The 26,953-nt window shown below is 46.4% G+C and overlaps 1 protein-coding gene across 8 annotated transcripts in view; it reads left to right on the top strand.

Annotated features, from left to right (window-relative positions):
* Positions 1 to 1,655: 1,655 nt before the first annotated feature.
* RAPGEF1 (Rap guanine nucleotide exchange factor 1) overlaps positions 1,656 to 26,953 on the top strand; it is a 75,406-nt gene continuing 50,108 nt past the window's right edge. For 4 of the 8 annotated variants that reach the window (XM_090121192.1, XM_090121188.1, XM_090121191.1 and 1 more), the window contains exon 1: positions 1,656 to 1,819. In XM_090121192.1, the coding sequence (XP_089977318.1) occupies positions 1,795 to 1,819 (25 nt within the window). In that variant the 5' untranslated portion in view covers positions 1,656 to 1,794. Of the gene's footprint in view, positions 1,820 to 1,935; positions 3,553 to 26,953 lie in introns of those variants that run through there. The other 4 variants (XM_090121189.1, XM_090121193.1, XM_090121194.1 and 1 more) reach the window with 4 other exon arrangements.

The raw sequence follows: 26,953 nt of genomic DNA, 5'->3' as shown, positions 1-26,953 counted from the left end.
TTGTCATTCGTTTGCTTCCACCAAAACGTTTTCATCTCTCCCCAGTTCAAGGGGAGGGGTTGTGTTGGTAGTGGCAATATCAGGCAGTGTGTCTGTCACTTGGGTTTGGTTGTGCTTAGAATCAGAACCATGGAAGTTGGAAAAGCCCTCTCAGATCCAGTGCCCAACCCCACTGTGCCCACTGCCACATCCCTCAGTGCCACATCCCTCAGTGCCACATCCCCCCGGCTCTGGGCAGGGGGAGGAGACGACGACGGGGGGACGGTGACAGCAGCACTTATTGAATGGGGCACTGAATTACCGAACCTCGGCACTGCTGCAGGCACCGCCCGGCTCTGCAAGCGGAGGGGAGCAGAACAAGGGACGGGGATGGGAGGGAACAGAACAAGGGATGTGGATGGGAGGGAACAGAACAAGGGACGTGGATGGGAGAGAGCAGCCGGGGAGAGGGGAAGGGCGCTAGAGGGCAGGAGCGCTCTGCTGTGATGGCACGGCTCGGAAATCGCGTTGGCACTTCTTGCACAACATCCCATCTCGGTGGCTCAGCTGCAGGACGTGACCCTGGGGTTGTAGCGTGTCTCAGTGCCGCCCGGCTGCTGTTGGCACGTTTGCTGCCGACTGTTTTCCCCCAGTAAAGAAATATCGGGGGCAGGAGCTCAGCTTGCTGCCCTTCTCCTGCTGCTGGGAGGACATCAGCACGCTGAACCTCAAAGACATTAACCTGCTAAAGTTTTAAGAGTTGTCATTTTCCAATTTTTTTCATGTTTTTCCAACATTGTCTTGTAGTTATCAGTTGGTAGCTGAGCTTCCAGCCTTGGGATATTTAATACAATAGTGCTGTACCAAGAAACGAATGCCAGTTCAGCGAGTGGGAGCGACGTCGAGTGTTTTGTGTAGTATTAAACAGGCAGGTTTGTGGCCCCGCACGTGGCAGGCGGTTGGAGATTCACCATCCTTGAGGTCCCTTCCAACCCTGGCCGTTCTGTGATTCATCTGGGCGCAAAGCAGCCCTGCAACACCGGCACCGCGGCTCTGTGCTCTCCTTCTCCCCTTGCCCAGCCCTCACAGCGCTCAGGTTTCTTCCTTCCCTGCTCGCTCCCTGCTCACAGCGGCACGACCTGCAGCTCAAAGCGGGCTGAACGAGAGAAGTCGGGGCGCTGCTGTCGATACAGCGACAGAAAAGTGCTCGTATTCCTGTGAGAAGATCCACGGCTCTTCTACAGCCGCTTCCCGCTAGAGGGAACCAGCTTCTGTCCGGCCGGACGGCGAGCAAATGACAGCGGGGCGCTGCCCGCAGGAGCGGGGCGTTCCAGAGCAGCGGGGACGCGGCGCCGAGGGACGCGTCGTCGTGCGCGGCGGGGCGGGGCCGGGGGTCTGAGAGGACGCCGCCGTGGTCCTGCGGGCTGGGAAAACGCGCGCTGCGATCCGCCGCCGGGGCGGAGCCGAGCGGCCATCCCCGCGGCGCGCGCCGCCCCCCTCACGGCCGGCCCCGCCCGTGGCTGCGCTTCTTGAGGCGGCCGGCAGGCGGCGCTGCGGCCCGGCGCGCGTGTGCGTGTGTGGCGGGAGCCCCCGGGCCGCCTCTTCCCCTCGCGGCCCGGCGGAGCTGGGCGGGGGGCGGGAGCGCTGCCTGCCTGCCTGCCTGCCTGCCTGCCTGCCGAGCCCCAGGGGCCGCCGCGGCGCCTTTCCCGGATCGCGGCCGGCCGGCGGCAGCGGGAGGAGGCGGCGGTGGCGGGGCCGCGGCCGCTCGCTGGCTCCTGGCGCGGCCGGGCCTGAGCGCCGAGCCCCGGCTCCGACATGTCCGGCAAGATCGAGAAAGCAGGTGAGCGGCGGGAGGCCCGGCGGGGCGGCGGCGCTTCTCCTCCCCGCCCTGCGCGATGCGGCCCGGAGCTGCTGCCGCTGCTGCTCGGCTCGGGCCCGGCGCGGCCCTGGGGCGGGGGGAGGCGGCGGGCCGGGCGGCTTCTGGGCCGGTTGGGGCTGCTGTCAGGCCGGGCGGCGGGGAGGGCTGCCGTGGCGAGCCGAGCCGAGCCGTGCCGAGCCGAGCCGTGCCGAGCCGAGCCGAGCCCCGCTGCTGTGCTGCGCTCCCTCGCTGGTTTCCTGCTGGATTTTCCTGGTGGATTTCTCTTTTTTTCTCCTTTTTCCTTTTTCTTTTATTTCCTCAGGCTTCGTGTCTTCTGGTCCGTTTCTCCTTTTTATTTCGTTTTTCTTCCTTTCCTTGCTCCATTTATTTGCCGTTGTTTTGTTTCCGTCTCCCCCCGCCTCCCTCCCCCCCTTTTCGCACCGGCCTTTCAGTCCAGCAGAGCATCGCAGCAGAGCTGCAGCGCTTCGGGCCCTGCACGCAGCGATTAATGGCAACTTCTCCAACTTCCCCGGTGTTTGTGCACGATCAGAACAGACTGATATGTGGGCAGACAGCACAGGGAACGGCTGGGCTGCAGCTGCCCCTTTTGGGGCTCTCCATGAGCCGGGGTGCTGCTTTGGAAGCACCCAGCACAGTGCAGTGGTTCTCAGCTGTCACTGGAGGTGCCCCCGTTCCTCCCATTGCAGTACAGTGAAAGCCTCAACGAACGCCTTTGCAAATCAAGCGCTGAAGTTATTTGGTTTAATTACGTCGCATTTAATTAGCAGAGAAAAAACAGAGCTTTTTGGTGGTTTCTTATTGTAAGATGAGCAGCTCGATGCTTTCCTAGCGGGGCCTTGCAGCAGTGTGAGTCAGATGTGTGAAGTGCAGCACTTGGGCTTCCCAAGGCAGTGCTTTAGGAAGATCCCTGCTTCAGAGGAGCAGGGCCCGCAGCAGCCCTTCATGGCTTTGATCACTCGATCCTGGTTTGTTCTGTGCTGCACTGTACAAGAAGGCATTCCCCTGTGCTACGGTTCTGGAGCAGCCTCCAGGGAGGAGCACCTCCAGGCAGTGCTGCACACAGGCGTGCTTCCAGCTCTCAGCACTCAGTCACTGTCTGACAAGTGTGCCTCGCATCGTGGGACAGATGCTGTTCCAGAAATATCAGAGGTTAATCTGATGCACCATCCCTTACATAGCATCGCAGTGTAACGCTTTGCTTGGGGGGTTCTGGCTCTTTCTTTTCCGTGCTTATTGGTGCATCACTGCCACTTTTCCTCCTGGAAGCGGGTTAACAATGCAAGGAAGGGGTGAGCAGCACCCGTAGAGCTGGGGCCAGCTCTGAACCAGTGGCCACTTCTTTCCATTAGAACTGAACTTGGCTTGGGGCTTTAGTAAACGCTGACATACAGTTCTATAGCCAGTAATTGCAGATGTGAAAAATAAGTGATCACATTTTGTTTATTCGCGTGCAGTAAATAACCCTGTGAGAATAGTAAATAGAGCTCCACCCCAGCGAAGCAGCGTGAAGAGTTCAAACGCTGGAAGATGACTCTGTAGACACACACAAACGCGGTGCGGTTCCGTGTACAATAGAACAGAAAGGCCAAAAATACCACACAAAACCCAAACGCTGCGCAGCGTAGAGACCCGGCCTTGCAACACACTGAACTCCCAGTGAAGAACTCAAGACATCATGCAGGATCCGTGCCCAGGTCAGTGTACAGTTTGGAAGATGCCGTGGGTGAAGTCTTAATGCGGAGGCGTGCTGTAGTGGGTGTGGAGCGTGGTGGTGATTTGCTGAATAAGAGAAAGTGTAAATTTGGGGAACTGTGCTCTTTCAACTGCTTGTGTTTGCATTTTTTTAAGGAGGGTGTTATTAAGAAAGGAAAAAAAAACGTAGTCTATGTATAAACTGGAGGAGAAGAGATGGGGAAGGGAGGGAAGGAGGGCTGGAAGGCAGCTGCTTTGGTACGGAGTGCTCTTGGTCACAGTTTGAGTGTTGGAACTTATGATTGATACAAAGAGTTTGGTGAATAGGGTCAGTGTATAAACACAGCCTGTAATACTGCAGTAATTCTGGCATAATATTTGTCCAAATGTATACAGTGGCAGAACAAAGGATGCGGAGTCATGGAACAAATGCTGTGAGATCTGAGATCTGCTTGTTTGTGTTTGTTTGTGTGTGGTTTTTTTTCTTATGGGAAAGGAAAGACAAGCAGGACCCACTGTGTTGTAAATAAAATAGGCTGTTGCCTGATAATGTGTCTTCTTGAATAGCTTCAGAATGGTCTGGGGCTTTGGTTTGACTATCTGCATATGCATACGGAATGAGAAAGCACTCATCTAGTCAGGCTGTGGGGCTACAACAATATTATTAGAGTTAGATCCCTAGAGATCTTATGTGCCTCCCTGGGTTTTTAAATGAAGCACGTTGTCAACACTTAATAAAATACAAAAATAAATGATGATACATAATAGCTCCTGTCCACCAGGGAGGAGAGGACGGGGCTCCCTCAGGAGCCTCTCAGTTCTGCTCTGTGCTCAACAGAAGGGCCACTGTGCAGTGATTCATAGCACTGCTTTGGAGTGAAGGGGATCCATCTGGTAGTGCAGAACAAGGCGGTATGTTTCAGTTTTAGCAGTTCTAGAGTCCCCGTTTTTCAAGCTCCAGCCAGACTTCCAAATACTTTCTGAAAACAGAACCCCTTTGACCCAAGGAGGAAGAACAGCATCCGGCCTTGGTTGTTCTTTGCTCTAGAACTGATGCGTCTGTAATTTTGGTCTTCACTTACAGAAGATACTTGTTCCTTCCAAAGCAGGGCTGCCAAGAAAGCAGAGGAGGCCACAGATTCTGCTTGGTTTTCCTGTTACCATGGCAATACGTGAATTCCTGTATTTATTTACCTGATGGATTACACGCTTCAGGGAGTTGAACAATTCTGCATCGTACAGAGGGAATGAGAGAGCAGTGAGACACCGTCAGGTCTGAAATACAGGCTTTTACACAGAGAGTATCTGTTCATTAATGCCCTTTATTAAAACCAAAGAACATACGGATGCTGTATCTTGAACATTTATTCTACTTGATGCTTTCCATCATAATCTTGTGACTTCTTGCTGGCTTTTTACAGCCCTTGTAAGCTTGCCTTTTCAGTAGCCATCTGCTAAGGGCTGTGTGAGACCACAGTTCCAAGCATTCAGCTGCCTGGAGTGCAGTCAGTTATCTCTGTTCAGCTCAGGACCCAACTGCAGGTATTCCCAGCAGACCAAAATGCTGTCTTCACCTTTTTCTGATACGTGTTTGCTTGATAAGCAAATTCATCTCTGAAGTGTCATCCAGTGTTTGTAATATAAACATCAAGGGAGGAATCTGCTTCTTAAGGAAAGTGAAGGAAAGTAGTACAATCCCAGGGACAGGTCATTCCCATCTTTAGGGGACCTTTACTGTTCGTGTGCAGCCTTGCATGCTGTTTTACTCTGTTCAGAATCATGCTTGACGTGTAGTTTACTGGGATCTTATTTCTGCAAAGGGTATTTTTTGGACTGCAGCCATCTCTTGGGTCAGTCTTAGGCCAGAAACAATCCTGTATATGTGGGGCTTTTTTACACCCATGCAATTCTCTGCAATGTCTGTTTTTACATTGAGGTTCAGGTGAGTTAATGGGCACAGTTCTGACTTGGTTTGGTTGTGCCCTCTCTGCTGCGCTGTATTTTTGAGTCTAAGTGAAGGCTTTCAATTTAGAACTTTAGCAGCTGACCAACAGAAGTGGTTTCTTTAGTGATGGTTTTCAAACCAAGTAAGAACACCCTATGGAGTGTTTTATCCTGGAGTCTGAGAATGAAACACTTCTGAGGAGTCAGTGCACAATCCTGAATGCAGTGTGGTTCCAATCCTTCCTCTTGCTGCAATTCCTGCTGCAGGCTGCTCAGATAGCAGCATCCCACTGTGTTTTATTGCAGCTTGTTTCGTAAGCATCAACGGTTCCATCTAATTCAATGTAGATGTGAAATATAAGGTGATTGCTATTTAGTGCTTCTTAGGAAATGGTACAGAGAATGGAATTTTGCACTTTTGGGTAAGTCAGTGTAGGTTTGACAGGTGTTGTGCTGCACAGCATCAGCACTGATGTGTGCAGAAATGCAGGAGGAGCGGTGCGAGGCTGAGATATTCATGGCAGTTGTAAGAAGGAAGTGGGCAAGGAGTGGGGAAGAAGGACAGCTGAAGTCTGCTGGAATGCACAGCAGCTGGGTTGTGCCTTAGTCAATGAAAGAGCAGAAACTGGAAACAATTGCTAAATTTATTTTCAGTGCAAGCAATGGTTTTCCTTGAACCGCAGTGACTAAATATATCTGTTTGTGTGGCTCTGTGTGGGGGTAACTCCTACTGGCTCTTGCTAACCTTCTGGCACACAGGGATGCGTGGAAGGTCACTGTCAGTCACAGTACTGTGCTGATGTCTCTCATAGAATGGCCTGGGTTGAAAAGGACCACAATGATCATGTAGTTCCAACCCCCTGCTATGTGCAGGTCGCCAACCAGCAGACCAGGCTGCCCAGAGCCACATCCAGCCTGGCCTTGAATGCCTGCAGGGATGGGGCATCCACTCTTGGTCCACAGTTTCACTTGCAGAGAGTGTTTCCTCATTTGCTATCCACCAGCATGGCTTTCATGGCTTTAGTTATTGCACAGCATTGTGTGAGTAGAGGAAACCTTGTGTTCCTTCCTAGGAAAGGGAGTCCATCTGTAAATGCTTTTTTAGCTGCTGCCTTAACAAATCTCTTTCTCAATGATGCAAAGTAATGGGTCTTATTTAAACATAAGTTAACCCTTGATTTGTTCCAAAATAAGGTGGACTGTATTGTGTGTCAATAGAGTGAATAGGGAAAAGGCAAAGAGAGGACAAGAGAAAAGGTGGCAAGGAGGAGGCAATTTGCAGCTGTTGTGGAAGGCTGTTGGAAGGCACAGAGGCAGAAGGTGAATTTCAGCTGCAGGTTGGGACGTGCTGCCAAAGGAATGCTCTGCACTTCTGCTATTCACATTGCTGCAGAGTGACAAATTGACAGCTCTGTTAGCTGGCGTGGAGCAGCTGTTCTTAAAAATGCATTTCTGATCTCTTCTTGTGGTGGCATTGATGGTCGTGGAGGGAATGATTTTGTCTCTGTGAAGAAGAAATGATGTCCCCACATAGGCAGAGATGCTTATGTGAAGCATCCCAAGAAGGCTGATGGATGAGGTTGTTGGTGCTCTTTTATTTGTGTTGCTTATTTCACTTAGAGGTCTTCAGTTCTCTGTTTGCTATTATGTTGATACTACAACTCATCTTCCTTGGAGTTTGTGAAACAGTGCTCTTGTGCTGAGAGCGAGGAAGAAGTGGATATACACAGGAACAGGAGAAGAGATGGTTTGTATTCTAAACAAACTTCTATTTCATGTCTCACGTGGACAAACAACATGGGATAATTCTGTTTTGAAAGAGAATAAATGACATTTTTCTTCATAGGTTTCTGGAAAAACAGGAGAAAGCATCAGTAGAGCTTTAAGGTTAAGGAAGAGTTATGAAGAGCTGGCAAACTTTGAGTAAAAAGGTGCTGCTGCTTGGTTGGTTGATTAAGCCTTGGCAGAATTTTACCAGTAGAGTAAATATGTAGTTGTAGGTCTGTTAAATGGCAGTTTGCAGGTAGTCCTCAATGGCTGGTAGCAAAGGAGTGTGTTTGCAATGCCTGTTGTTTCATCCCTCACCCTTTGGTGTGTTTGTTGTGCTTCCCAGTCTGCCAGTTTGTCCTGTCCTTCCTGACACAGAGGGGACAGAGCAGCCACAGGAGTTATTTCCATATTTAGAAAGTTTCCTTTACGAACCAAACATCATTTAATAAAGGGCATGCAGGGAAATCAATATTTTCATTCTGGATGTACAGTACATTGCAACCAATGCCAGACAGCTGTGTTTGGTGAATCCTTCTGCTGGTGGGCATCACATAACAGGACAGTACTGCTCAGAACAGCTTTTGCTGGATGATATGTTACCCTTTTCTTTTGTGTTCTGGCTTTATTAACATAAATTTGTTTGTTTGTGTGTGGGAAAATAAAACACAGATGGTTTCCCATCCACTTTTTGCCTGACTTTCCAACACAGCCTGGGTTTCATCACCAGGAGTGATGAGTGCTGAAACTTTCACAAGCAAAGAAATACCCATTTTTGGATATTTTTGACATTTAACTGATTTTTCTGTGTTTGTATGTACAGATTCTGCTTTTCTGATTAGAAGATGCCTTAAACTAAATGGCATGCAAACAAGAATAGTAAGTTTGAGGAACCAGCAAGGTTTACCAACAGTGTCAGTTGTGCTCACCTAAGAATTTGTGGGGACTTAAATAAAGAGCATTGTCCTGTCTGTATAAATACTCTTGGAAAAGGCAGATGGAATCTTAGGTTAAGCCTGAAGCCAGATGCAGGAGAGGCTTAATTGGTAGCATCTTTTCCTATGGAAACATGACTGCTCATCCATCCTTTCATATAACCCTTAGGCCTATGGCCAGACCAAGTCATTTTTCAGAGGACTTGCTGATCTGAAGTTCTGTATCTTTTCTGAAGAAGACTGAGCAGAAAGTAGAGACTGCAAATCATGCCTGTATTGTGGCAGAAGGGAAGATGCTGCCATCCTATATTCCACTTGGCCATCCAGCATCATTCCAGAAGTGCTAATTGGTGCTACTGGTTCATGTGTCATCTGGGAGTGGATCAGAGAGGCAGTCAGGGACAGGGAGGGATGGGTGAATGCTGAAGTATCACAGCTAAAGTGGCAAATGATCTCATGAGAACTGTGTGAAGAGAGTTTGGGGCTCCTGACTCTGCGTTTCCAGATAGACTTTAAACAAAGATGTTTTTGCTCCCGTCTGTCTCGGGTGAAAGCAGTTATACAAATGCTTTAAATATACATTGGCAGCTCTTACTCGTAGGTTTTCTCCTGAATTACAGCCTTGTTCAGCAGACCTCAAATCTTAGGTGTACATTTCACTGTAATACGGCTAGGGCTCCTCGGAGACATCAGGTGTACCGCAAGTGAGATGCATGAAATTCTCCCTTGGCTTTTGTTTGGCTGGCAGCCTGGGGAGTGCTGTGATGTGAGGGATCATGGCCATCCCTGCCCAGTGCAGGCATAGTGCTCAGCATTGCCTGGGGCTGCCTGGGTTCTTGGGGCTGTTCAGTGAACCAGCGACGTACCTGGCAGTTGCTCAGGGTTGTCTGTGTCCAGAGTTACCACCTGGATGGTGTTTTACACTTCTTGTCCTGGTCGAAGTTCTGGTGATGCAAGAAGAATGCCAGGGACCCAGGATGAAGGCTGGCAGGTCAGTTTGTCTGCAGATCCTAAGCAGCTCTGGCAGTAAGGTGTGTAATTGCACTAGCATCAATCATAGCCACATCTGAAGGTTGGTGAGTACTGATGTCATTGTTTTGATGCTTCTCAAGTTCAGCAAGTACTCATGGCTTGTGTAAATAATAACACGTGGGATGGCAGCTATGGATCACGTGGTCTTATGGAGCCCTGCTGGCAACAGCCAAAAAATTCCCCCATCATATGAAAGCACGACTGATTCCAGAGCCATTCTGTGCATGTTGTGTTAACGTGGCTGCTGATGGGGGTCTGGCTCTGAGTCTGGGATCCAGAGCTGGTAACTTATACAAATAGCTGCAAGGTTAGCAGTGTTGTGGTTTGCCCCATGGGGAGAGCTCACAGGCTGTGGGTGTTTTATTATTATTATTGTTATTGTTATTTTTTTTTTTTATCATTTAATTCTTGAGGTACTTCACATCTAGAAGCTTTGGCAACCCAGTATTGTGTTTCAAGCATTATCATAATGTGAAAACAAAGTAATACAAGAAATGATCGTTGCTCAATAGCATAAATTTAATGGAGCTGTTACTCAACCTTCTCATATCCAGAACAGGAGCACTGTGTTGATGCTGCATATTGTGGAGTTAGCTTTTGGGATGATAACATCACAGAATGGGTTCCTCTTTCTGTCCTCCGGTGCCCTTGAAGAGGTCATTTGGTTAAATTCCTCAATATTTTTGCAGCTGTGGTTGTGGTTTATTAACTGATGCTGCTTAAAGAGGGGTTTGTCTCTGCAGCAGAGTTTTCATTACTCATCTGTCAATACTTCCAGGGTAAAACAAATTGGTCTGGGTAGAGAGGCTTTGCTCTTCTGTGTAAATGCTCTGGCTTATTTTTCTTCCTCCCCCTATTTCACCAAAGGAGAGGATATGGAATAGTTTTTGATGCATTGTGTGGTTATGTTGCACTGGGTAGGAAGGCCTGGCTCGCTTTGTCCATCAGGATTATTTTAAGCTCTGATGTTTAGATTTTATTAAATGAACCAGAAAGAATTGAAAACATCTCTCTTTCCCAAAATATTCCAACTCATACAGCTGTAAAATGCCCTTTATCCTGAATCATACCAGAAGAATTGCCAGAGTTACTCTTTTGCAATGGGTAAAATGTGATTTCTGACTCAAATTTCAGTAATTTGCTTGTCAGGAGAACTCTAGTTGAGATTACAGTTGTTATTTTTTGTTCCATATTTTCCAAAACTGAAAACGCGATAAACCATAATCATTGTGTTGCTCTGTTTACTGCTGCAAGCTGCAGGTATTGCAGTAATTGTGCTGGCTGCTGGATGAAACCTGGGAGGCAATTTATCAGACACGTCTGATTTTGAAGCTCTGCAGAAAAAAAGGTATTTGCTCTGAGAGAGGAGAGTGGTTTTTGTGCTGTGCCCAGTGTGACAGAATGCAGGGCAGTGGTGACCTGGGCTGCAGGGATGCAGTGTGGCAGGGTGACTGGAGCAGGCAGCAGGGACAGGGAGGCAATGGCACTCATGGCACCAGGAGCACTGTCTCACTTTGCCACTCACCCCACCCCTGGCTGTGACAAATGTTTAACAGAATAGCAGCCAGGCTAGTGGGCAAGTGTAGTTTAGAGCCCAAAGTGCTGCTTGCTATCTGTGCATTTTGGGATAAATACTGGAGTCCTTATCCCTGTTCTCTGTTGTGTGTCCTGGTTTTGCTTTGCTTTCATCCTGCTTTGGGAAATTACATTGGAGAAGGAACCTGCACAGTGTTTTCCTGTGCAAGAAGGTACCAGGAACTGCAGCCCAGCCCGGGTAAGGAATTCCCAGCTGTAAGCCCAGTGTGTGCCTTTGGACCTTAATGGCTCGAGGTGTTTGCAGGTAAGCTGGTGCCAAGTGCCATCATGCAGACCTGTCCTTTGCTGTGGCGTTGTGATGGGAAATGTTTTAAAGCATGGCCTGCACAAGAGTGCTTTGTAACACCTCCAGTGAGGAGGAAAATAAAGCCTCTGCCTCGCTGAGCTCTTCCTTAGCTGCAAGTGTGAGTGAGCATCTCGTTGGAGATGAGAAGTGGTCAGTGGGTGATGCCATGTGCTCCTCCTGGGATGAATAACATCAGCTTTAAGAAGGTGAGCTGCAGGTGGTTTTGAATGAGGGAGAGATCAGTTTGGACGTACCATTCATTTTGGAAGCCTGGAGCTGCTGACCTCACGTGGAATGGCAGAAATGATTTCAGTTGAGAGTGAAAGGAAGGCTGTGTCCGTGTTGGGCTGATCCACCAGCACTGTGTTCCCCTGTTAGGCTGAAGGCTCTTTGTCTCCACAAGGTCAAGCAAAGCTTCCAAAAAGCAGAGGAGAGGTGCTGTAAACTCCTCAGTGAGAAGACTTAGCTTAAAAAGCAGTGTTGGACACTGTTGTCAGATTGCATTGCATCTTTACGCATCTTTCTTGTGCACACAGGTGGCAGTGCATGGGGTTTCCTCAGTTTTGGATGTAAAGTTTGCAAAAAAAAAAAAAAAAGAAGACTGGAATGAAAAATGAAGTTCAGGGATACATGAGCAAGCTTTGTCAGTAAAGTCCACTGTTTTGTGTAGCTGTGCAGCCTGTCAGATCACTGCAGTGAGACGCTCTTTACAAATGCTTTTGTGTTTTATCTGTTGACTCATCCATCTAACACTTATAGTAGCATTTCAGTACTGAATTATAAAGCCAGCAATTGAAAGAAGGCTGTTCTTGGGCTGCTTTAATCAACAGATGCAATTAATACAATAATGTTTGTACTGACACCCTGCCTCACTGCGGCTCATTGTGGGCAGCACTGCTAGACAAGGAGATCTGTGTGGCTGTACAAGAGCTCACAAACATTTGTGTTCAGCATAAGATCAGCACTGACAGAGTTTCAGACCTCTGCATGGTTGGCAATCAGCCCCACTGCTGCTACAAGCAACGTTATTGAGAGGTTAAAACCAAATCTGCAGCACTTCTAATTCAGTTTACAGTTTTGTGTGATGCTGGGATTTCTTGTTGCAGAACATGGGGAGTGTAACAGGAAAGCTCAGATGGGTTTTATTCATGTGTGAATCTGGGACGGTGTGGAAATATGGTTTGGACTCAGATATTTATTCTTGCATTAGAACAATGCAAGTCCCAGATTGATGCTTCTCAGGAGCTCTTTACCCTGGGAACTTGTATAAAACATCTTCCCTTTCAGCTGTATCATATGGAGCTGTGTGCTGGGTGTAACCATTGTTGAAGGGAGTGTCGGTGGTTGATATGTAAACCTTATCATGAATTGTTTTAAAGAGAGTCTGGGTTTCTGTACTGAGATATATTGATGGTATTTTTTTTTCATGGCAGGAAGTAATGCTGACTCCAGCAGTTGCCAGAGCAGCTGTTCATCGTGAGTGAGCTGTAAGAAAAAGCCTTGTGAAAGCCTTAAGATCAGTGGGAAGCAGCGTGAGCTCAAATGATCTGCTGTCAAATGATCTGCACTTAAATCTGGTTAAGCCCTATCAATAACTGCTTTCGTATTTTCACTGCCTTAGTATTTTTTATTGGAAAAAAGTTTCTGGTTCTTACGGTGTCAAAGTCTGGAGGAAAGTTTACAGAGAGGTATTTAACTTCAGGCTGGTTAATGTTTGTAAGGGCTTGTCTGGACACTCCCCAGACTCTTGCTCCAGGGTACAAATTTACTTCATTTATCCCATGCTGAGTTGATGCAGCAGCTTCTGTGGCTGTGAGCAGTGCTCTCCCCTGGCTCCATGGCTTTTAGGATTTCCTAGTGCTGATGTTCCTTGGCCTGGCTTTCAGCCAGTCTCAGTTACACAGCTTTCACCTGCAGTTGATCTCCTACACACTTAGACTCAGTGTCATGCTTCCCTAGCTCAGCTTTTGAGATATTTCCAGCCCACAGTTCAGTACTTCCTTCACGCTGCCACTGAGCTCTGTGTTTGAATTGCTTTTCTTTCTGCTGTCTTTGACACGAGGATGTCATTTCTGCTTTGTCACCTCTGACCACCTTTTGCTTCTCCTAGCTTTTAGTTTTCTCGCACATACACTCTTAATGTTTGTAACACATCCTGCCCAGATGTGTCATGAGGCTTTGACTCAGCAGTGTTGTTCTGGAGATGGGTAGAGATGTGTCCCCAAATAGTGGCACATGTTTCACAGCAAAGGGACCAGCAGTGGAGCTTCTCTTGGTGCTGAACGTGGCTCATGAGGGCGGCAGCAATGGGAAATGTGAGATGTCCAGGATTATTTTGAGAAACAAAGCTCAGTTTCCTTTCATGTAATAACTGCATGAATCAGAAAGGAAAGTGAGTAATAGTTTCTTTGAGTTTATCTAGAGCTTTATATTTTCAGAGCATTGTGCAAGCATTTACTCTGTCCTTTTTGCTCTGTGATGGGTGGTGGTGAAAAGTGCTGTATGCAGTGAGGCGAGAACAGTAAGTACAGCTTCCACCTTGTTTTCATTTAATGTTAGCATTTAAGTTGTTGCTTTGATCAGATGGTGTCTACTCCATGAGCTCCTTTTGGCTGCTCAGTTTCTTGCTAGAGCTGTGTATCCTTTCAGTCAGCTCTCGCATCACTTTTTTAAGGTGTTTGAGGTCTTGCTGGCTGGTGAGAGTGTCAGACACAGCACTGCATAGCACAGCATCACTTCGTTTGTAGGAAGGTGCAGGTATGTTGTGTGCACACAGCATGCCACCTAGAGGAGCGGAGCAGGCCAGCAAGGCTGTAGCTGGGATCTGCTGGCCAGACGTGGGTGGCTGTGCTAAGTACAGCTCCAAGCTGTGTATTCTGTGACCGTGCCTCTGGTACGCTCACCTGGTCGACTCTGAGAACATCCCTGGGCAGCCACTTCTCCATCAGCTCTTCCCGACAAAAGCTGCACAACTTTTTACATGATTTAGCACTCTAGTTATGCTGATCCTAATTTTTCACTGAGTCTTGAGAATCTGAAATGAAATTGAGGATCTCACCTCAAACGTTCTCTGGGAATTAGGGTGAGGAATCTAGCACAAGGTGTGTTTTGATGGGGTGATGCTCTCCAAGCTCTGTGCTTTTTTTGGCTTGTATGTTGTAATTTCTTTTGCAGAAGACTCATAAATTTCCCAGAAGATTATCCTAATTTCCAGAGTCTCAAAGTCTGAGTTGTAATTAAGCACTTAATTTGATGAGGGTTTTTAAATGTGTTGCTGGTCTACTGGCAGCTTGGGGAAACGCTTCCATCTGCAGCCCAGCTTCCCTTGTGTGGGTTCAAGCTCACAAAGCCAATGTATATTTAGAAGTGCCAGAACTTCAGCCTACCAGACAGGCTTCAGAAAATTGCTCCAAATTTATGCCTTCTGAGTAGGTTAGAGCCAAATTTGAAAGAAGCCCACCTTTCTGATGAGGTTGGAGTGGTTGTTAGGGAGATGGCAGATTTTCATTAACACATGGGCAACGGGCTATTTTAACAATGCATCTGATCACTGACAAATTGCATTTAGTTTCCCCCATTTCCACAAATTACAGCAATCAATGCGTCCAACAGGGAAGCTATTATTTTATTTCTTTGAAATGGAAAAGCATTTCTTTCTTAGTTCGTTTTTACTGTCCTCTGTACCTCAGGAGCAAAGCCTGTATCTTGCTTCTGTTAGCAAGGTAGGTTCCATGAGAGACCTGATGGTTGTTCCTTAGCAGTCTCCTAGCCTGAGCCAGGCCACCATCCAGAGCTAGAGAGCTGTCAGATAACAGCACAGTAGGTTTGACCAGACAATCTTTCCTCTTTAGGACAGAAATCTATTTTTGATCTGTGCTGGATTAATATGTGCCACGAGAAGGTCATAACCAATGACTTACATTCAGAGGGGTCTAATCCAGAAATGATAATCACTGGGTAGAGTTTTTCTTTTGTTATGCTGTTTCAGGCTACAGCTTGTAGTTGCCTCTGATTAAGTTTGTATTTTCAGCTAGGATTTCTTCCAGGCAAGTGGAACATCTCCCCCCAGCTCCCAGCATTTCAGCTCAGAACCTGCAGAGCAGACTTGAAGACTTATTTGAGTTGACCCCCATGTATTTCCATCAGGACATTAGGATGGCCTTCCCATTTCCTTCTATTCTCAGCTTAACTTTTCCTGTTACGGGAATACAAAAACAAAAAAAAAAAAGAAAGCTATTAGTCATATGTTAAAGCAACCAGCCCAAAGCCATTCAGAAGAGCATCCTCTTGGTGTCAGTGTATGGGGCCATGTGTCAGCATCTATTCTGGCTGTGGAATCCTATATGGACTGATCCTGGGCTCGCCATGCACAGCTCTCTCCCTAACACACATCTCTTTCTGCTGATAACTTTCTGGGCTCCGGGCTACTGACAGCTGTTGTCCACTTGCTGCTAATTAAGAAAGCAGCATGAGCAATGGCAGTGTGGATTGGAGAGATTGAACCCCCTCTCAGCAACAAACTGTTTCAGCCTGATTAAAAAGTCTGACTGACAGCTGGGCGGCCTTTTCTCCTTCCCTGTCTGTTGAGCCCCTCAGAAGAGAGCCTACTTGCTATCAAACTCTTAATGATGGGCTTTCTGTTATTTTTTAGATCCTGTAACAATAAGCAATGTCAGAACAGATTAACTATTGAAATAATGGGCACGTGTGAAATTTAAGCCTCAATAAAGCCACAAATTTAACATGCAAAGCACTGTGTGCATCTGTGCTCTTACATAGAAATTCAAATGTAGGTCGTATTTTTAAGATAAAATGACACATCTTGAAAATGTAGAACTAGCTCAGAAATGAAGATCATCATAAACAAGCTGCACTTAAGTGGATGGACTGAGTGGATTTCAAAGATGGTCTTTGTTTGTTTAAGGATTTTCCTTGTTTGTTTTCTTTCCTTCTTTGGTTTCCTTGTTTTGTTTTCTCTTGTTCCTCCTCGGGTCCCAGCAGGTGCTCTTTTGTGTAATATGGCTATGCTGTGATTTTTGTGATCCAGCAATAGCATGGGCCTGAACTCTGGAATTCTCTTTCTGGGCTCTGCTTCCATGGAGGTAGAATGGTAATGCTGACATGAAGGTAATAGGAAATTGTTAACAGTCAGCCAAAAGATGTAAATTGAGGTGATGGAAATTGTCCTGAAACAGCGGTGCTCTCTGAAGCTCTTCATGCCCTGGAATATCGTGATTGTATTTCAGATCTGTACAACTCAGTTTGAATTCTTATCTGCACTACGTGGACTCTGTACAGCCCCTGGCATGCTTTGGAAGCAGTGCAGTTTGCTCTCATCTCTGGTCTGTAATTTCTTCTTTTGTGGTTTTTCTTGGGCTTGGCTGTTACCTTTTATCCTGGAGATGGCTGTCTCTTTGTACAGTAATACAACACAATCAGATGTTGTGTGTTTGTAGCTACCTGCACTAGGCAGATTATCTGGGATATGAGAATGAAAGTGCTCTGATGTCCTTGGGAAGGGTTTTGGTTTCACGTGAAGAGAGCAGATGCTGGTGTGACAGAAACAGAAGAGAAATCCCATCAGTGAGACCCCAAGCTGTAATCTGTAAATAAAGTGATTTATGGGTGTTTTAGATGAAAATAGTTCAGTTTCTTTTTTTTTTTTCCCTCTAGATATTTTTTCCAAAATAGATATCTCATTGTTAGGCTCTGGTTTGGCTGCTATTTTTATGAAGTAAGCTTGGAAGACTTAATGTTGGAAAACAAATGGGGTTATGTCTCTACTGGGAGGAGCTTTGGAGCCTCCAGATCCCAATATATTTTGTGGTGGGAGCTAACGAAGAAGATGAGGCAGTGGTTTCTTAGTTTGAAAGGTTGAAAAAAAACCTGTAAGCATTCATCCTGTTACATCTGGAGAGCTTCTTGTAGATGGTGAGATTGACTCCACAGGCTCATTTGCTGAGAGCATTGGTTGCTTCTATCCCTGATCGAACCTGATTATTGCTTGGGCAGCTTTGCCCAACTCTTTACTGCCTGCCTTCTGCTGGCTGGCACTGTGTGGTTCCAACGGGTCATAGGAATGTTCCATTGGTTCAGGATCAGGGTTATTCCTTTTGTCCTTTATTGTCAGCCACAGTGACATCAAGAGTGGAGCTGCCATCATCCAGGCAGGTCTCCCACCAGCAGTGGTGTGTTTTTACATCTGCTCTGCATTAGCTTTTCATGTGATGGGTGGCAAGTGTCAAGTTGCTCTGACTGTGTACATCTTATCCTTTTATGCCACGAATTTTTGGATGTATAAAATGAAAAACCACCACGCAGTCATTGCAGAAGCACAAAGGTGGTGGATTTGACATTAAAGGACTGACAGATTCATTGCAAATTCCTATATAAAAACGGGATGCTCACTTGGTGATAAGCTAGGTTCAGGCTAACACCTAAATTTAAGCCTAGAGCTCTCCTGCTAGGTCAGCAGCTGACTTGTCTCCCACTGAATGCTTGAATTGCCAAGTGTTTCAGTGAAGCTGGCATTTCTTGGTCGGATTGTTTTGCAAATGCAGACATGGTTCTTAACAGGAGAGCACCAGACAGGATTTTCTGCTTTACAGTAGAATATGTTGTTTTTAAGTTGCTGGAGGAGCACGTTTAGTTCTTCAGGTTTCTTTATTCCTTATGGTAACACAAGAGCATCCTTTAAAGAAACAGAAAAGGATGAAAACATTCTTAAGAACTGCGATATCTTTGATAGGGAAGGGGGGAATAAATTAATGTGAGCAGTTTTGAGAGCAGACTGCAGGATGGCAGGGGGAGTGCCTGCAAGAGAGACCTCATAGGAGGCTTGGCAGAAGTGGCTTCTGTTCAGCAGAGCTGGACGTTATCTTTTCATCTTTGAGGAACAGTTTCCCGTAAATATGAGAATTATCCCAAGTATTTCCTTTCATTTCTAGTTTGGTTTCTGATTAGCTCAATCCACTTTGCAAGTGGACAGTCTTTTTCCAAAGTAAAACCATGTATTATTATACAAAGTCAGTTGGGAATATGGTGCTTGAGTTCCCAAGCTTCCCCTTGATTTCAGTCGACTTCCTTGAATGGAAAAGCCCTTTCATTTTGAAGTCTGAACTGTAAGGTTCTTAAGGTTCTTATGGCTTTGAACGTTAATACTCTTTATCATGATAAATTACGAGTATATTAGAGTTTCAAGTGATCTCCTGTGAAGTATGGATTCCTACAGCTGCCAGAAAACCAGCTCAGCTCTTCATCCGCTCTGTTCTCTGCAGTGAATGGCAAATTAACTTGAATGTGCTTGATGTATTGAAGTCAGGGAAGCATTTTCTATAGGTTTTTAGATGGGATTCTTCTTTCAGAGTTTCCATATGAATGGGATCAGCTCCATAATTTAATGTTGTGACTGCTATGTACAGTGCTGTGGGGTGGTTCTGTTTGTTTTTTGCAAAATGGCAATCAGGCAGTTTTGTTAGGAGCTTCTTGGATCTCTGGCTTGTGTTTATTATCAGGATGGACGTGGAAATGCAGCGTTTAAAGTCATAGAGGCTGTCAGGAATCTTCTGTGGAGGAACTTGGGGCTCTTTATATATTTTTATCACACAGGTTTTCCCAAGTCACGTGCCTCTTCCAACATTTCTTTGAGACATTTTCACGTTTTGCAGTCTCTGTAATAGGTGCATAGTTGTTTTTCAGGTTAATGAAGAATGATGGCACATTTAGTATGTTCAAAGACTTTCCCGACTGCAGCGTTGCCAGAAATGGAGCAGGAAAGATCCTTTCCATCTGTCATTCTCCTACAGACATCAGCAGTTCAGAAGTGGATGGAGCTGAGAGTTATTTGCGGAGCTTCAGAGCAGAGCTCATGCGTACACAGGGGATACATCCCCACCTAACTGGGGTAGGAAGCAAGTTCATTACGCTGGGTAAATCTGTGAATGGAGTAGAAAGGAAAGGGAAGATTTCCAAGCAAAAAGTTTGCAGAGCAGTGCCCCGTCTTCTTCTCTTCTGCTCTTTTTCTTCTTCTTCACGCACACACCGTGAGTTTTCAAGTAAGAACAGAGAAAGTCTGGCTTAAGAATAGAGAAAGTCTATGGACTGCCAGTGCCACATCCCCATTATTTTCCTTACTGCAGAGTCTCAGACCATCCTAGCCATAACTATTTTTTAGCTCTTGATACTGGATAGCAATTACAACGCTATGATATTTAACTAGGCAGCCGCTAGATGCTTCTTATACTGCAAGATGGCATTAATATACATGGGTCACATGTTGGCGGGCTGCTGATTGCCTGATGGATGGCTTGCAGCAGTTCTTGTCGCCGTACTGCAGCGTCGTTTTGTTGACTCATTGGCTGGGCCCAGCTGAAAGCTCTCAATTTCTGGCAAGGGCAAAGTAAAGTTTCCCTTGGAACAAAGCTGCAGCTTGTGCAGGGTAGGCATGCATTATCAGGTGGCAGCATTAAACACAGAAGGTCTGGGAGGTATTTACCCCATAACAATGGCACCAAGGATATTTTGCTAAACACGCCTTTGTCTTTTAGAAGCCAACTGCCATGACACGCTAAATCCGCTGCAGAAATCAGTAGGTTACTGAATGGGTTTGACATGTAAAAGCATGGAGTTAATCGTGCTAAAGCTCTGACAAAGCCCCAGGTTCACCCCAAGGAACAGCAGGCACCCTCAGGCCGTGCAGGCTGGGCTTTCTCCTCGCAGGCTGCTTGCTGTTTGCCAGATGGACCCAACAAGCTCCCAAATATTGCTCAATGCATCTCTGACTGCAGTCGGTATTGATTCACCTTTCAGGTCTGGGCAGCAGGATCGCCAGACGATTGCGTGTTGTTTTGCAGAGATTTAAATAGCTTTGGTCACTGTGGTTTATGCTGTTTTGTCAAAACCAAAATTAAATAGAAGTACTGTCGAAAATTATTTCTTATTTATAAATTCCTAAGTCTCTCTGCCACAGAATCTGGGCAGTAGGTTTGGAAATAGACTTTTTTGCATGCAGAGGATCATAGTCTTGGAATGCACTCAGCCTGTGCCTCCATGCAGGTCTGTGTGTGGGGCAGGATCTCACCTCTGAACCCCAGTGGCATTCTCTGCTCAGGATGCAATGGGGAAGGGGTTGGTAAGGTCTCACTCAGAGCTGATAGTTCACCAAGATTTATTTGGTGATAGAAGAATTGTTTCAGCATGGAGCGCAAAGAGATGCTGAGATAAGGCTCAACTTTGTTTTTGGTAAAATATAGGTCTTGGTTTACTTCCCTTCAGCTATCACCCATTTGCTGCGTGTTAGCATTGAAGGTGTTTCTGCTCGAAATGCAAGCTGACTTCCTGTATCACTACACTGGAAGCTCATTAAAAATTAGAAACTGATTCTTAGTAGGGCCAGTTCTGCTAATTCTCAGTGACTGCTTAAAAATAGCTAGCCAGGCTGATAGAAGAAATAACGTTGCACCTGAGCAAAGAATTGAGCTCTAGAGAGCTAAGGCTCAGCTGTCCCTTTGTTAAGTGGGTTTTCAGCCTTATCACCCTGAAATAACTGCTTTTTCTTCAGCACTGAATTAACAAGCGAAATTCTAGTGAGTGTTTCTGTGCTAGTGAGGCTTCCAGTCTTCAGAAGGCTGGGGTGTGTTGCAGTCAGCACGTATTTCTTCAGATTCCTGCAGTGCTTCTGCTGACGCTCGTACGGATCTGCGAGGGTTTGTCCAAACTGTACAAGTTTGCTGCTCTGTATCTTTTTTTTTTTCTTTTTCTTCTTTTTTTTTGTTTTGTTTTGTTTGTTTTAAAGTTTGGATTTGCTGAGAAGAGCAGGAAGAGCTGCAGGTCTTTGTAGCTGTATCTTTGAAACCTTTGTCTGTAGGAGAGGTGTAGCTGGGGGGATTTAATTCGGGCCAGCAGAGGTCGGATGAAATAGGGTTGACACAAATAATGGTTTACTGTGAATGCAACTTATGTTTGTGTGCAGTGGAGTGAAAGCTAGACATCTCACTTGGGCTCCTTAAGGTACCTTGTGCTTCCTGCCATATTGGTTGAGGTATGTGCTAATCCTACAACTGACAAAGACAAGGGCCACTATTTCCTCTTCCTCCTGCTCTGCTCCGTTCAGTTAACATCTTGGTTCCCCTTTACTGGAGGCACTGATGTTTCAAATTGTGCTTATAGAGGACTAAAATTTCCTACTGCCTGTGGGCAGGCAATAAAAATGGTGGTTTGTTTGCAGATCCTATCAGTTATAGAATAGGGTACAGAACCAAAGATATGGCCTGCAGCTTCTTAACTCTTTGTGTAAGCAGCACAGCACCAGTGTGCTGTCAGCAGCTTCTGACCTGATTACATCAGAAATTTCACACCTGCAGTGCTGCTGTATCACTGTGTGCACATGCCTGTACGTGGAGACAGAGAGCTGGCCCTCTGGGGCAAGAGCACAGGATGCTTCAAAGTTGAGTGATTTGCATAGCCCTCCTGTACTGCCTTGTTTTATTGAGTAAGCAATATTAGGGAAGTTTACACTGCTGTGGCAGTGCTGCTGGAGGAGATGGTGCTGGCCTGCTTCCTGAAATTCACATTTTTTTTCTTTTGCAGAAATGTGAGCCCCCAGCATGGTGCTCTGGAGTTGTGCAGACATGTTTCATCTTACAGAGCTGAGCGTCTGCTTTTCAGCAGCTGAGCCCTGGGGACACAGTGCTAGGCAGAGCAGTGAGGAATGAGGCTTCCTTTCAGAGAGGTTAGCTCATCTTTTAGCATCCATGGAAAAGAGCTTACCTCACATTCTCACCTGGACTGTTGCCCTTAATCTATGGCACTCAGTAAGGAGGAAAATAAAATTGAGCATGTTCAAGCAAATATTTTCCATGTTTTGATCTTATTCCTTGAGCTCAGCTCAGAGCAGCGTGGGAAGTGCCTTTTGGGCAGTGTATGTGATTACTCCCAGGCCTTCCAGAAAACAGAGGTTAGCTGTGCAATGGACTCTGAATGTGCAAAGAGTCTGCAATCAGAGGTCAAAAATAAAATGACTATAATTAGTAATGACCAAAGCAACTGGAAATGGTGTCAGTCAGAGCCAAGCCAGCTTCTTTTTTTTTCTATCACCTAATGAATGAGAGCTGAGGTTATTCTCCAAGGGTGAAAGAGGGCTGAATTTTTTTCCCATTCAAATCTGGTGCTGTGGGAGACGAATGCAAACTCAAGACTCATTTACTGCCTTGTTTTTCAGCTATGAACCTGCAGGCAGGTTGTGAGCAATTACGCTTTTCCCTAAAGCATCTAAAATGACACGGCTCTGCTCGCTGTCCTGGAGAGCGCCGCTGACGACATTCTGTCACCTTGGAGATGGATAAACAGCTCTGGCAACACTGGGTTATAATCTTTCAGGTCTGAGCTTCTAAGCTGACAGCCGTACAATTGAGACGTAAGTCTAGCAAAGATTTTTTATCGTGGAAAGAGACTAAATGTAAGATGAGAGGAGAGGAGGGGGAGAAAGAGCTTAAGCCAGGCTCAGTGACCAGGCTTTTTGCTTGGCTGCAGCAACAGTGAATGAAATGATTTAGCTGTGGCTCACGCTCCCTGCAGCATGGGGTGACTCAGGTAGCGTGCAGGCATACTTGAGCCTGCAGGACTTTATTTTTAGATGTCTGAATCACTGTCATGCCTGTATCCTCATCGAGCTGTTAGACGAGTGGGGATGCCCACGGACCCCATATTAAGTCATGTTTGGTGAGCACAGATTCCCTTGCAACCTTTGTGATTCCTGTGTTCTGAGCCGCTTACTGAAGTGATGCAGAATCTATGCCCTGTTTCTGGATTTGTTTTTTCAGTTGAAAATGAGACGTTTAGCTAGCAGCCTCAGTGGTTTTTAAGTATGGAGCAGGGTGAGCGTGGAGCACAGCGGTCCTGTTGATGTTGGAGGCTGTTTGACTCTTGTGTTGTTTTAGTGCTGTTGGCACAGGGGAGCTACGAGTCGTGTTACCAGTGTCGTAATCCCATTAGTTCTCTCGGGCTTGCAGGGCTGTGCAAAATCAGTACTTAAATAGGAAATTACCAGAGACTCACCAGATGCTGCACAAAGGTTTGCTCACGATTTGGTAAATGGCAGCATTTCTGCTTGTGGGTTGATAGGGAACCGAAGTGCTGGAGTGGCTCTTTCAGATAAAGCAGAGCAGAAGTCCTGATTGCTGCTTATCAATATGTTATGCTGTATTTTTCAAAAGAAGTCTCAAAGCTAGCTGTGGTCTGTTGGGAGAAACCGAACTTGGGTAGCAAAGTTCTGCTCCTCTAAGTACCCTCCTGCTTTGTTTAATTGTAGCTTTGTCCCCTTTTTTTGTTTTCCTCCTATAAATCTGTTGGGTAGCATTGCAGAAACATTTTCAGCAGGGATTCCAAGTTTGTCTGTATGCAAAGGGATTCCTCTGTTCTGAAATATTTGAGGCTAAAAGAGGGCCAGGAGGTCACCCTACTATCTGCTCTGACCATGCTGGTTTATGTAGTGCATCTTTTCTTCCTCACAACCCGAAAATTTGCTTCCAAAGATGAAACTGGAAGAAAGAAGAGCTGTACTACTAATGCACCATAAAATTAATGTTGTTGACTTATCCAACCCTCTATGCCACTGTTGGGAAATGTGGCTGTATCGATAAGTTGCCCTGTGTGCCTCCCAGTTGCCTTGCAAGCACTGTGAGCTCTTTCCACATGAGGTTGCTGCAGCTGGAGATGTCTCATTCATGGTTGCTTAAAAAAAAAAAAAAAAAAAATCTAAATAAAAATGTGCTCTCTGACAAATAAAAATGTTTTGCTTCCTCTGGAGGCCCCAGAGGGCGGCATAAAAAATAATGAAGCCTGTGAGTCACTGAGCAGAGCCTGGCCAGCTGAGAGCAAACTGAGCCTCCCTTCTCCATAGAAGTTTGTGTGCTGTCATTGCACATCATTAATGCTCGCTGGTTTATGCTCATTCACTGTAATGTTGCCAAAATAGAAAAAGGGCAGTCGGTCTTTCCGCTTCCAAATGCTGGCTGCTTCCAAGGTGACGTGATGTTAAAGGAAAAGTTTCCTCAGAGCTCAGGAACCATTGTTTGATCCTCAGCTGCCCCTCCTCTGCCGTTTTCCTCCGAAATCTGGCGGCTGTCCTGGCAAACGTTCCCTGGAGGGGGCCTTGGTGCTCAGAGCCAGCCCCACCTAAGGCACAAAGGTTAGGGTGGGCGAGCTTCCTGCTCGACGTGGGACCCTCCCTTTTCTTTCTTTCTGAATCCCCAGCCCAGTTTTTTTTTTTTGTTTATTTGTTTCTGGTTGAATTCTCGTTGCTTCAGTCTCTGTGGATGATGATAAGGTTGAGAAACGCAAACTTGCTCAGGTAGAAAAGTGGTAGGTCTGAGGCTTCTGCAGCATGCCCATAACACACTCAGGAGCCTGAAAGGAATATTCTCTTTGTCTTCTGTGTGTTCAGGACAGCAGCTCATCCTTCAGAGAGCGTGCAGCATCATGCGAGCATATCAGCGTCTTTAGATGCTAAACCATCCCTAGGGCTTCTGGAGAAAGAGGGCATGAAATGCAGCAGAAAGCCATGTCAGGGAGAGCTGAGTTGGGCATGGCAGGCGTGAAAGCCGAGAACGTAGATGGAGTTCTCCTTTTCTGTTCCTTTAATCCTCTGTGGATCTCCAGTAATACTCATGTAATATCTTGACAGATCTGTGCCTTGCCGAACGTTTTCTGATTGTCATCAGACGCCCTCCTGAACCCATCTGCCCGTTCTGATGTAACTATCCTCTCATTTTTCTGACAGCAGAATTGGGTCCAGAGGACCAAGAGCAGCAGCCCCATCGCTGTTCCTTCCTTTGCAGTGCATTGCAGCACCCAATGGGCAGGCTCAGCAGAAAGGTCCTTTTGAACTATATCTCATTATTTTCCCCTTTTGCTTCTGAACCCTTAAAGTCCCTGTCAGCAAGGGTTTAGTTGAAGCCTTGCAACTTGCCTTTTGTCTTCCACAAATGATCGAGCTATGCCCCGGGGAACAAATGCCATTTTAATGGGCATTGTTGTGTAATTCATTACATAAGTCACCTCTGTGTTCAAAGGACTCGTGGCACAAATGGCAGGAGCAGTTGATTAAAAATGTGCACCATAGCTTCATTATGACATGGGGAGAAATGTCTGTTATTTTTAATCCAGTAGCTTTTAAATGTCTGCATCCAGCAGAGACCCAAATGGCCTTTAAAAGGGGGCTGCTGGGTAAGATTTTAGACTTCTTCATTCTTTGTAACAAGCCTTGAGAATCAGTTCAAGCTGCAAAATGAACTTTAGCCCCCTTTTTTTTAAGGCTTTCTCTTTCTAAAGCTGCAGGGTTGCCGCATGTGAACATGTACAGAATGGGAGAGGACGGAGGGTTTCATTTTTCAGGTGTGGGATAGAAAAGATCCTGTATTCTGAAGCTTAAGAAAAAAAAAAAAAGTACATTTTCATTTTTGATGGGTATGATGCAAACGCTGGCCAAGCTGAACGGTCAAATAGTGCATTGCTGTGGCTGGAGCCTGCCTGTCACTGAGCAGCACGCAAACATCTCCACATGCCCAGAAGCAGACTTGGGGATTTCCTTCTCTCTCCGAAGGTTCCCTCAGCTGCGGGTGGGAGATGGCCTGCTCTCTGCTCTGAGCTCTGCACAGTGCTGAGCTTTCACTTTGACTTCAGAGCGAGCAGTATGCTGCCAGGCTGGGCTGCTGGAATTCACCAGCATGTGTGTTTTGACTTTAGTTTCTAGTGGTTTTTTGAACCTGAGAGGAAAACAACCATTTCTCTATGCTAGTAGTGCTGCAGACGCAGGGCTTTGACTTGCTGGCTTTCCCCTAAGCAGTCTAGTTTCTTCACACACAGGCACACAGACCAGTTATCAGCCTTTCTTTGTGCCTCTTATTCCCGTCTGGTTTGCAATCCTCATCACACCCAGCTTTGCCAGCGCACTGCGAGCAGCAGGGCCGTGTTGTGGGGCTGGGCTGTGGGGCTGCAGTGTGGCCAGCAGCAGGGCCATCAGTGCACACCCTAAAGGAGGTTCCTGAGGTCGGTGTGTGGTCAGAGCCCAGGCACGTGCTGACCTGGGGGAGATGGGCTTCAGAGCCATGCGAGGCCGTGACTCAACAGCTGGAGCGTGTTCAAACACAACAGCACAGGAGCCTTTTTAATAGGGGAATGGAACTAGCTGTGAAGCGGGTGATGTATGAAAGCTTCCAGTCAGGAATTGAGAAACTCGAATCCATAGTAAAGTAATTTTGAAGGGATTTTTTTCTTTTTCTGGTGCTGTGCAGCAGCAAGGCATCCAGACAGATGAAATAGGAGGGGATGGGAAGTTGCTTTGTGACAGAGGTGCTTTGATACAACAGGGTCTTTTTTCCCCATTCCAGTTGAAATCACTACATCCAGCTTCTTACCCTGCCTTTTCCCATTCATCTTATTCATATTTGGACTCTGTAGAAGTGTGGATACTGGGTACCCCATTCTGCCCTCAGAGTGAAGGAGAAGCTCAGGAGGCTGGTGCTGTTATTCAGTGAAACTCTGCCAATTCCTCATCAATAGGAGGAGGGAGTAATTTGATAGAACAGTCTCTGATGGGCAGATTCCCAGGCTCAGGAACAGCCTCAATGCTGCGTTAAGGAGTCTGGTTACAGCAGACAGGCAGGAAGGTGCAGAGGGACAGGATAAGTGTTTGGAGCTCTGTCGTGGCTCTGTTTTCTTCTCTGTGTACATTATCAAATTATTTGATCAGTGAAGGCATGCTGTGCCGTTTGAACTTTTAACTGGACAGGCATAGCATGCTGCATACTTGAATGAATACTGAATGAAGAAAGTGAGCTTTTAAAA

Source organism: Phasianus colchicus, chromosome 19, assembly GCF_987193195.1.
Source record: "Phasianus colchicus chromosome 19, bPhaCol1.hap1.1, whole genome shotgun sequence".
Lineage (NCBI taxonomy): Eukaryota > Metazoa > Chordata > Aves > Galliformes > Phasianidae > Phasianus > Phasianus colchicus.
Note: the sequence above shows the minus strand (reverse complement) of the source record. Positions and strands in the feature narration are given on the sequence as shown.